Source organism: Parambassis ranga, chromosome 16 (genome assembly GCF_900634625.1).
Source record: "Parambassis ranga chromosome 16, fParRan2.1, whole genome shotgun sequence".
NCBI lineage: Eukaryota > Metazoa > Chordata > Actinopteri > Ambassidae > Parambassis > Parambassis ranga.
Window position 1 is genome coordinate 7,828,852 of NC_041036.1, and position 10,941 is coordinate 7,839,792.

Consider the following 10,941-nt stretch of genomic DNA (forward strand, 5'->3'; position numbering starts at 1 on the left):
AAGACTTATGTCAGCCCAAAAGGTGGGTTAACCGAGTTTAGGTGGGTTTTACCGTCCTCTGCTTCCCTGGTGGCAGCTAAATATTACTTCCTTGGATTGGGGTGGAGTGGGGTGAGAAATGGGGGTGGGGGTCCCATGACATTTGGACAACACTCAAGCTCAAATTCAACTGGAAAATGAAGGATTAGCTTTTAGTCTGGCTGGGAGCGATGATGAAGGCCTGTACGAGGAGAAGGAAGGGAATATAATATTTTTGATGTACAGTATTTCACACTGTAGGTCACAGCTAATATGGGATTTTACTCAAACCAGAAATAAGAGTGTTAATTCCAGTGTAATAATAATGATGATATTAGCAGTAATAATAATAATAATAGATTTTAAATTGGATTGAAGTATTTATTTTTTCTAAATTGCCTAAATTGTATAATTAGCTGTGTCCTATTATAATCAAGCCATGATGAAAAGCAGAGGAAAGCCTGTCCGATTAGGGCCCATCACACAGCCCATTGGAGCTGGCAGATGCTTAGATAGACTTTTATGGATTGCTCAATGCCGTGCCGTAATGAAGCAGGCAGGGCTGACCCATCCTGAACCAGGCTAAAAAGCTCCAGGGACGGCCCCGCTGGGAGCCCATAATGCCCGATGCGTCCCACGGCTGTATTAATCACACTGAAAAATAAATGTGTGGCAGCGCGAAAGGGAAAAAGACAGAGAGAGAGAGCGAGAGAGACAGACAGAGAGAGAGAGAGAGAGAGGGGGGAAAGGGGGAGAAAAATGAAATAAGCATGTCGTTTATCCCCATCAAGGTCGTGAATATGTGACCGAGGGAGATTCCCCCAGCCAGAATGAGGCTCTAAAAAGAAAATGATTGTCCATTTAGAAAGAATGGATTGTGCAATCTGTGAAAACTCATAATGTTTATGAAAAGTGAGATTCATCAAGCACTTCCCATCTGCGCTTGACTGACAAAATAAAAGAGCATAATGAGCGGGGAGAGTAATAATAAAAAATCTGCATGAGTGTTAAATACAAATCTGTTATGAATAAAATAATGACTCCCCAAGATTTATGTAATAGTTGGGAAAACAGTTTAATATTTTCTCATTTGAATAATGGATATAATACCCCACCAGTATATATCTATACCAGCGCGTTTGATTTTTTTTTATTTACATTCAAAGATATAAATTAGTAAAAGTACTCCTGATAACAAGATTGTGTAGCTTTTTTTTCCCCAAATGCGTTTCAAATAAAAACCGTTCAGAATATATATATATATTTACAAAACAAACAGACGATGTCAGTTTCTCATTTTTTTTGCAATACAACTTGCATAAATTATAGGCATCGTTTCGCCATCATTTAAAAAAATAAATATCAAATGTAGGCTATTCCACTTTTGAAGTCCTCAAGTTCACTTCAGCTCGGTCCACTTTGCGTCCCAAGATACCTCCTCCTGACAATTGAGCATGGTTTCAGGCCAGATTTAGTTTTTTTTTTTCCACACGTAAATATATACTGAAATTATATACCGTGGCAAATATAAGCAAACGAGAGGAACCTGAGAAATAACATGTAAAATCACATATAATGGGAGATCTGTTTCAAATCAGCACGTTAAAATAAAAAAATATTATCCACAATGCATCAAACAAAAAACAGCTGAAATAATACAATAATCATCAGACAAACGTGTGCTGTAGAGAGAAAGTCTGTGTGGGGGGGCTGAGGAAGCGGTAGCAGCGTTTATTTCGACTGTATATGGTGGCACTATAGATCCGGTTGGGAGTAAAAAAAAAAGGTTATGGGGGTTAAAACTTGAGGCTAAAAGGTGGTGTCCTTTCCTCGCTTTATAGTCAAAGCAATTGTGACACCTACCTGCAGACCATGGAAATAAAAAAAAAACCCACACACACAATCAAATGATCAATTCCATCCACAACCCATAGAAAAAAAAACAAGGAGGGGGGGGGGTGTCCAGGCTGGCTCTAACCAAAAACAGCTCTATACTACAAGTGCTTATTATAAAAAAAAAACGTCTTTAGGCTATCCAGCGGTATGTAGGAGAAGCTTTAAGTGTGCGCAAAGAAAAGTAACTACCACCAAGTGACATTTGAAGGTGTGAAGTTGCACGATGTCTGCACTGAGCGAACGAACTCATTTGTTTGCTTTTGGCTGACCCTGTGTAATTATAATTATCCAAAGCTTAAAGATAAGGTCTGGGGCCCACTGTGCACACACACACACACACATGCACACATGAGCGCGCGCGCACACACATACACACACACGCTGAGGAAACATTAAAATGGGATTCCTGCTCAAAGCTATGGCAACATTTTCTCTGCTTATTGGATTCACCGGCTGTGCCACATTGTCTGCGTGTGCGTTTTTGCGCGTGTTGAGGTTGATTTAAGGCCTGTCCTTTGTAGTCTCGTTTCAGTGTTGATGTTTACAACTGGCTTGTCATATCATATCCCTACTGGTTTCTATAAGGCGAGCTTGTTGCAAATGAAAAAAATCCAGTCGGCTGATTCTTAATGATCCCATGAGATTGAGAAAGACAAAAAAAAAATATGCATATAGTTAAAAATGGACGCCAATCAAACAAAATGATTATTCCAGAAATTCACTTCGTTAAAAAGGGAACTGTAGGACACAGCACGCCTTTATTTGCTTCGACTCTTCTCCATCTTAAAATTCATTTAGTCTCATATTGAGTCCTAAAATCGCATTTCTCGTAAAACACGCGAAAAACTACCACTAATGTCTGATATTGTCACTTATTTGTGACGCAACATCGGTTATATGAATGCGTAAACAAGGCCAAAAAAGCAGCCAGATCATCCCATGGTGCCACACCAATGACACGTGAAAGTGACAAAGAAAACCAGTTAATTTGCATTGGAAACAAGTGAACTCATTTTACTTTCACCAACGAGCGATTTCCCCCTTCAGCGTTTTGAGTAGAATACAATTCCAAGGTTCAACAATAGATTAAATAAGTTTTCAATAAGTTAGCTTTTTTTAACGCATCGCGTTTTATTACGTACCTTTTTTTGCTTCTAAATTTGCGGGTCTGAAATGCTGTGTTTGCTGTTGCTGCTGCTGCTCGACAACAACAATCTGGTTTGGGTTATTTTTAACGAGCGGAGAGTCTGGCCTGTGTTTGGGGTGTGTGCTGGCCTCCAGAGCCTGGTGGGAAGAGCTGAGACCCTCGTTTGCAGCAGCAGCAGCAGCAGCGGCGGCGGCGGCAGCAGCCAGACTCACTCCAGATGAATTAGTATACCGCAGGATCCCTTGACCCTGCAGGGGGCTGAAGTTGCCATAGTTTGTGTAATTGCTATAAAAGGGAGAAGTGTAATAAATAGGTCTTCCAAGGATGGAGGGGGCCGGGTACAGGGAGGGGGAACTGGCAGCCGGGGAGGTTGTGGTAGGCGTTGGGGGAGTGAGGAGTCCACCGGTGGAGGAGGGGCAATTTGGTTGCCCAGACTGCCCCAGTTGCTGTTGCTGATGTTGCTGCTTTTGGTCCGAGGTAGCAATCTCCGCCAGCGACCACAATTTGGGCTTGACTGTGGGGTTCTGAGGAGCCCCAGAAGAAAGCCTTCTGTCAAGGCATGAAGACGATTTATTGGTGTTAATATTGTTGCTATTGACGAGGCTCCGGGCCAAATCCTCGCGTTGGTTGTGCAGGTGGTGGAGATGATGGAGTTGGTGGTGGTGGTGGTGATGGTGATGACTGAGAATTGGAGCTTCCACTCCCGTGAGAGGCGACGACGTGACGGGTTTGGGTGAAAGCTGAACCCGATTGTCGCGGTTCTGGTCCTCGTCGTCTTCATCGCATTTATCACCGGCATGGTCAGAGCCCATCTCGCCCACACAGCTGACTTTCTCCCCGTCAGACTCTGCCGAGCAGGAGTGGTCCGTCAGGGTGTCCACATGCAAGCTGATGCCTGAGACAAGATGTGGGAGAGAGGGAAAAGTTAAAAATGTTTAGAAGATAAATAAATAAAGTATAAAACTCATAAAATATCTGCACTAATACACTGCAGCCAGCCAGGCCTGAATAAATAAATAATTTATATCCATTAAAAAAAGGCTATAGTTAAAGGTCTATTTTTATGCAATATCAACTGTATTTTCCCTTTTACATAATCATATAAAACATTATCATGGGAATAATATTAACAGTTTTATTGAGGCCACTCATGGTGAGTGTGTCTGCTTCCCAGTGACCTTCCATTAATCATGTTAAAGAAAAAAAAACCCTTCCCTCTAACAGGTCATTTAGTGTAGCATTGAGTCTTAGAACCTCATTTCCATTAAAAATTGATATCAATCAAACTGCTTACCTACACAGTACATAAAGGCATGTTGAATACAAACCCATTATATATATTTAATGTAGCCTATGTTATGGAAATATTTATTTTCTGAATTAATTCGTTCACCTTTTTGATAATTCTATTTGAAATATTCCTATACCAAATTGCTTCAACAGTAAATGAACGGGTCATCCACCCCCTCCCCATTCTGCCGCTGAATTGTTAAACTGATCATTCAGCCCCGTCGTCAGATTAATACCCCACCTTCATCCTCCGCGGAAGCCTCGCTGTTGTCCAGGGTTTTCTCAGTGCGCTCCACCTCTTTCCTTTCGCCGTCCCCGTCCTCCTCGTCCTCGTCTTCGCTCTTATTCCTGGGCGCCCAGGTCATCTTGTTCTCCTTCTTGAGTCTCCTCCTGGCGTTCGCGAACCATGTGGAGACCTGCGTCAGGGTCATCTTTGTGATGATGGCCAGCATGATCTTCTCTCCTTTCGTCGGGTACGGGTTCTTCCTGTGCTCCTGCAGCCAGGCCTTCAAGGTGGCCGTGGCGTCCCTGGTGGCATTTTTGCGGTAAGCCGGGTCGTTGAGTTGGTAAGGGTACCCTGGACTACCGTAGGGGTGGTAACTTAATGCCCCGGCCATGCCTGTCGTGTGCGCGTCATATGGAGAAGACTGGAGAAAAGTTGCAAGAAAAAGTCATAAGTTTGTGTTTTGTAATGACTTAAAAGTGACATTAATGTGGCGTGGAAAGGTGTCAAATTAAAATGAATCAATAAATATTTAATTAATTAAATAAATAAATAAATACAAGTATAATTAGAATTAAATTCTAACTCAAACTATTGATTTACTCTTTTATTCTGCAGCCTGTGAAATCATGTGTCGGAACAAGTAAAAAGCTGATATAAATACACTGGCAGATGTTATCCTTATATTCTTCAAATCATTCAACACTCCTTTAAATACCCTGTGATCACCAGCGTGCGGCGAATTGTTATAAAACAAACAAGCATCAATATTTCATATCATTTTTTTCCCTTTGATCATTTGTCAAACACTCATTTTCCGAGCAGGGGTGTTGTTGGTGAAGACGCCGTGCGTAAAAAGCAGGGCCGCAAAAAGCCACGAACTAATGGTTAACTAATGGTTAAGATCATTATCGGATTAACCAATAACACAGCTGCTGTTGATACAGCGGTTAAGATAACAACAAAAAAAGGAAATTTTAATTTTCTGTAATCACCTATTAACTTTGTCATTTCCTTTGAGCGGCTGCTTTTTGTTTTGTTGTGGCAGCCCCGATGTGTTAACATATCTTCCCTCTGCAGCATTTCAAATCCCATTAGCGAAGCACTTGATATGCACCTTTCCTAAAACGCTTCAAGTGCCCTGTGACATTAGCATCGCGGGTCATGCTTTTCATGTTAAAATTCAGTTTATTCAAGTGAGAATAAAAGTCTGCCACAAAGACGTCATAAGAAGAAAAGAGTTATAGCTTCTGATCTAATCATTTTCTTCGCCACGTAGAGGCTAAAAGTTCTAATAGAAATCCAACGTATTCAGTTTTCCCACAATTAGCTGCGCAGTGAGTGTTAAGCGTTGGTCAAGCCGTTGTAATTTGCAGCTCATGCTTAAAAATCCCATTTAAGCCAAGGGGATCGAGCATTTTATAGTAAAGAGGCCACTACATGCAGATACGTATAGCACTCAGTGGAAAAGTTCCACGTGAATCATAATAAAAACATTGCAAACCGATGCGATCGCTCAGCGTGTACGTGCAAGACAGCTGCGCACCTACAGACTTTAAAACTCCGACATTCACCCGCTGCGAGGAGTTATCAGAGAGAAACACACACACATATCAAATGTTTTACCATGTACGATGGGAATCCTGCAGTTGGATCTGCTGAGTATGACAGTGGACTGGAGAAGCCTGCACCGGCCGAAGCGGAGAAAGCAGCCGACCCAGGGTAAGGGCTGAAGGCTGAACCAGAAGACGACCTCGCCAAGTCTTCATTCCGCGGGGCAGCCAGAGCCGAGGCCCCGTAAGCTGGACACGAATAAAGAGCCAGAGAGCCCGGGGGCTGGTAGAGGTAACCCTGAGGATAAGACATTGGTAAAACGCGCGATATAGGTCGCCGATTCCAAAAAAGGGAGGAAAAAAAACGCACAGGGCGGCGGACAACAACGGCCAAAAATAATAAACAATCAATTCAATAATCAGCCGTGCAAACAGTCATCAAACAATGAAAATAAAAAGGCCTCCCTCCACAGCCCCCTTACTGGGAAAAAACCCCGAAAGATCTGTTAAAGTGCCCACATAGAGGCAATGTGGCATGCGTCTTGATCCCCTAGCGTCCGATGTTTTTAGTACGCAGCACTATGAAGTGAGGAGTTAGGAGAGAAGGAGCCAGTGGAGTTACAGACACACAGAGCATTGGGGGAAACTGGAGCTGTCACTCCGGCTCATCTGAATATCCCATCCCCGCCCCCTTTCTGCCTGATAGAAATGGAGCCTCGGAACAAAACCAAGACTCCACACTGCAAAAAAAGTAAGGTCCATCCATGCGGAGAGGCGCATGGTTTGATGTCAGGGGTTTAAAATCTATTTTTCCTCGATAAAACAATCGATAAGGATGCGACATGTGGGATTGTTTTTTGTTATTTTTATTTTTTTGCAGAGCAGAATGAGTGGTCCATCTACTTTTTTATGTCTCATTTCCTTCAGGGACATTCGTGGTCTTAATTTTATTTGAATTTGAATTTGTTCATTATTGGAAAACCTGCGATTCATCTGTTTTACTGAGACCATTTCTTCGATCTTTTTGCTTTATTTTCAGATTGTGGCAAACAGCGTCCGACTGATCAGAACTTGCTTACACTCACATAACAACTAGTGTGAGAGCTGGAGAGAGAGAGAGAGAGTATAAAATGACCGGCGCTCTCCACTTGCAGCTGGTTATTTCGTCAGTCTATCAAACGCCGACACATCCACGAATGTATGTGGGCACCAGTAAACGTGCGCGCTCCTCAGGCAGTGCGCGCTCCGGCCTGCGGGAGGCGTAAACTGCCCCCTTAAGTTCCACCACTTAGCGCATCTCAAACACACTCAACCCTTATACTTACCATTCATTCATCACAAGTAATAAAGCTGTTAGTGAGTGGTAATTTTCGCCTCTAAAGTGTGTGTGTGGCCACTTGACTTTTTATTTTTATTTTTTTATTTTGCTCTCACACTTCAACCAGTGTGTTTGGACACTCACCTGTGTGAGCTGTTGTGTATCTTTGTGCGTGCTTTGTATGTGTCTGCATGCAAACAAAAAAGGGCGAAGCCCTGTCTTTTTAATATTGCCATTACAGGCAATATGACCTGTGTTGGAAGAAAAGAGAGACAACACAGCATGCAGCTAAAAAAACCCTGAAACTGTGACATCAGTTTCTGTCGCTTGGAAAAGAATTGTGGTCTATTGTAGCAGTCCTTCCTCATCAGTATTCATCAAATTAAATGTATTCATCCATCAGGTGCTTGTTCCCTCACTGCAGTGTGGTCTGGCAGTGTTGTAAACAGCACCAGTACAATTTAAATAAGTGATACAGCATGCCTGTTAGCAGGAATGACTAATTTATTTATAACTCCTTTATAATATATATTCAATTTAGTTTACAGGAGATGTGGACAGGTTAACACTGTCTTGATTCATGTTGTTTTAACATAGTATTTTGGTATCACATATATAGCGATATCAGAAGAGAATCCCAGCACTTCGTTGCAAACGCAACATCAAACAATATACATAAAAGTAAAAATATAATATATATAAATATGAATAAATCCATCACTGACACATCATGCAGACTAAAACTCTGAAATATGACTATGTTTCTAAAATATGTACAGTACAGATTACTCATGTAGTTGTAATAACTTTCACAGAAACACATAAACTAGTCCCTCTAAGCCCTTAATATTCACATCTATATGACTACATATTTACTGTAAATATTGTATGCAGTCACAAATTCTTCATTTTCTGCTTAAATGTTTTAGACCTCATGTGACAGTGCTTAAGTATCCTTAGCAGTGTCCTTAATACTCGTGACAGTGTTTAAGTATCCTTGATACTCTGCCTGCTTTTTACTGACTGGTTTGTAATTTCTGGCCTCATGTGGATGGTTTCTCTGTTTCAGGCAGGACTAATCAATCCCAGAAGAGTAAACGAGTACTCTTAAAATAGATTGGGTCAAGACATGGCAGACTGGGAGTACTGTTCGGTCCACACCAGGGGGCACTGTCTCCTCTACACACAGGCCATAGGGCTAACCACGAGTCCTTCACTGGTGAGTGTGTGTAGTTCTGTGAGGATCGACGTATGTAAGCACATATAATAGTGAAAGTATATTCAATGTATGTATGAATGCATTTATACATACATTGAATATAATATGCATATCCATACACATGTGTGTGGATATGCATATTATCATTGTGAAGCTGTCAGTTTGTTAAGGTGTGTTAACTGTGTGTATGTGTTAAACTCTACAGTAGTACATTCCAGGTTTTAGTTGCAGACAGGGTGGAGCTCCAAGGATATTTTAGTCCCAGCTTGATGGAGATACAGGAGATGGGAGTGCAGGGACTGACAGACAGACAGATGAGGGAGACAGAGAGACAGACACACAGAAAGATGGCAAAGCAGGCAGATACAGAGAGCTCAGGTCAGACAGAGGGGCACAAGGAAAAGGACAGACTCCAACTGTATATGAGCTTATCACAGATTTAACCTGGTGTAAATTAGTTGGCTGGAAACATGATTGTTGACAATTATTTGTACAGTGTTAGTGATGTTGAGATGATTATACTGGCTTACTTATGATCACAAGATATTAAATATGATGACATCTGATTAAAAACAATTGTTGGACTCTAGACGTGATAGATGATTTTCCAGATTTGTTTTTAGGATCAAATTTGCGTTAATACCGGCACTCCCTTCATGATAAAGTCACAGCACATATAGGGATTTTTAAAGGGAAACATGTATTAATTTCTCATCTATTATGTCCCTGAAGAATTTATCACTGAACAATAGTGAACTTGCAGAGTTGCTTGCTTGTATTTCTTGAGGAGAAAAATAGCTCTAAAGGATTCCCGCTTGGATGTGATGACATTTTATTGTTGCATATAGAGCTAATAAATATTGATTTTTGATTTTACCCAAAAGTGCACCTGCTGTGAGCTTTTTGTATTTTTTTTTACACATGACTCAAACTGTAAGTAACTATATGTGTTTGAGTTGATGACATGTTTGAATAAAATACAGTCTAAGTGTGGAAATATGTCTGTCCCTATAAGGTATGGTAAACACAAACAGCTGTAGGTGACTAGTTATGTAGTCATATTGAACTGGTGTGAAATCAATAAAGTCTGGAATACAGCACAATGATTAAAGCTTGAGTCTGGCTCCTCAGAGTCACTCACTACTGTTTTGTGTTGCTATTGAGTATTTCCTCCAAAAATATATTTTTTGTCACATGTGAGGGGCTTTTGACTGTAATGATTTTATGTTGAGGGAGGTTCTTGTACTAATCATTGCTCATCTAATCTGGCATCATTTGAGAGTCGTGTGTATTATGCTCTAACTGCTAGAATTTAAAAAAAAAAAAAGGAGCTGTAACGGTTTCATCCTCTGTGGGCTGCTGAAGGAATGTTTAGTATCCCAAACTTGCATAAAGTATGGCGCACACTTGTGTGTTTGTGTGCTCATGTTAGCGCGTGGGTGTGTGCAGGGAAAGAGAAACACTGCATTGTGATCTTTCATTGTGCAACTTGAGCAGACTTCAGCTTCAGCGTGATCAAAACAACTCCTGAAAAATTCTCAACATCAGTTAAAAAAAAGAAAAGAAGACAAAATGTTGCAGTGTGTCGCTGTCAGTACGTCACGTTTGCTGCATTTTGATGCACTACTGCAGTTTGTCCCCTCCTCTCTTAGGGTTTGGGGTTTGTCACGGAAATGTCTTTGGTCTTTTTTTTTTGTACATTGGGGGAGGGGGTCAGTGAGGGAGGGGGGGGGGGGCACAGGAGGAGGCTGAGGGGTTGGGTGGCAGACTGGCGACAGGCCGTCATCTCTCTCCCCGCCTGGCATCTGCCCACTGCTGCCAACCCTCTTCTAATCAGCAGCCGTCCATGTGCTTGGCAGCAAAGGGAGTTTGAAATCAGCCCCTCGCCCCGAGTTAAAAACCCTAAGCCCTATCACTTTGTAAACGGGTACCTTTAGGGTGACTGAGGCAGGGATGCCTCTGATGTGCTGAAGTGGAGAACATTGGTTGCCACGTTGCTTCAAATACATTACGCTGCCAGCACTGTTGTTGCTGTTGTTCTTGTTTTTATATACTTAAAGTAAATCACAAGACAGCTCTTTCTTTAGGTTTGATTTGTTTAACATGCTGCTAACTGACATGGATGTTGGGAAAACACTTCTCAGGGAAGAAAGTGAAGCAGCAACAACTGATGGGCTTGAAGCGTGTTTCCTTTTGGGAAAGAAAAAAATAGGGAAAGAGCAACTGAACTTGCAGTGAAACACAAGTCTCTATTTTCACTTTATTGTGACATGTTGA

At 41.7% G+C, this 10,941-nt stretch overlaps 1 protein-coding gene across 1 annotated transcript; it reads right to left on the reverse strand.

The window, feature by feature from the left end:
* Positions 1 to 1,228: 1,228 nt before the first annotated feature.
* On the reverse strand, positions 1,229 to 6,691 carry irx2a (iroquois homeobox 2a). Its single transcript, XM_028425491.1, has 3 exons — positions 6,201 to 6,691; positions 4,593 to 4,998; positions 1,229 to 3,956 (listed from the first exon to the last, which is right to left on the reverse strand). Exons 1-3 carry the CDS (start codon positions 6,438 to 6,440, stop codon positions 3,049 to 3,051), a joined length of 1,554 nt encoding a protein of 517 aa, XP_028281292.1. The 5' UTR covers positions 6,441 to 6,691; the 3' UTR covers positions 1,229 to 3,048.
* Between the last annotated feature and the right edge of the window lie 4,250 nt (positions 6,692 to 10,941).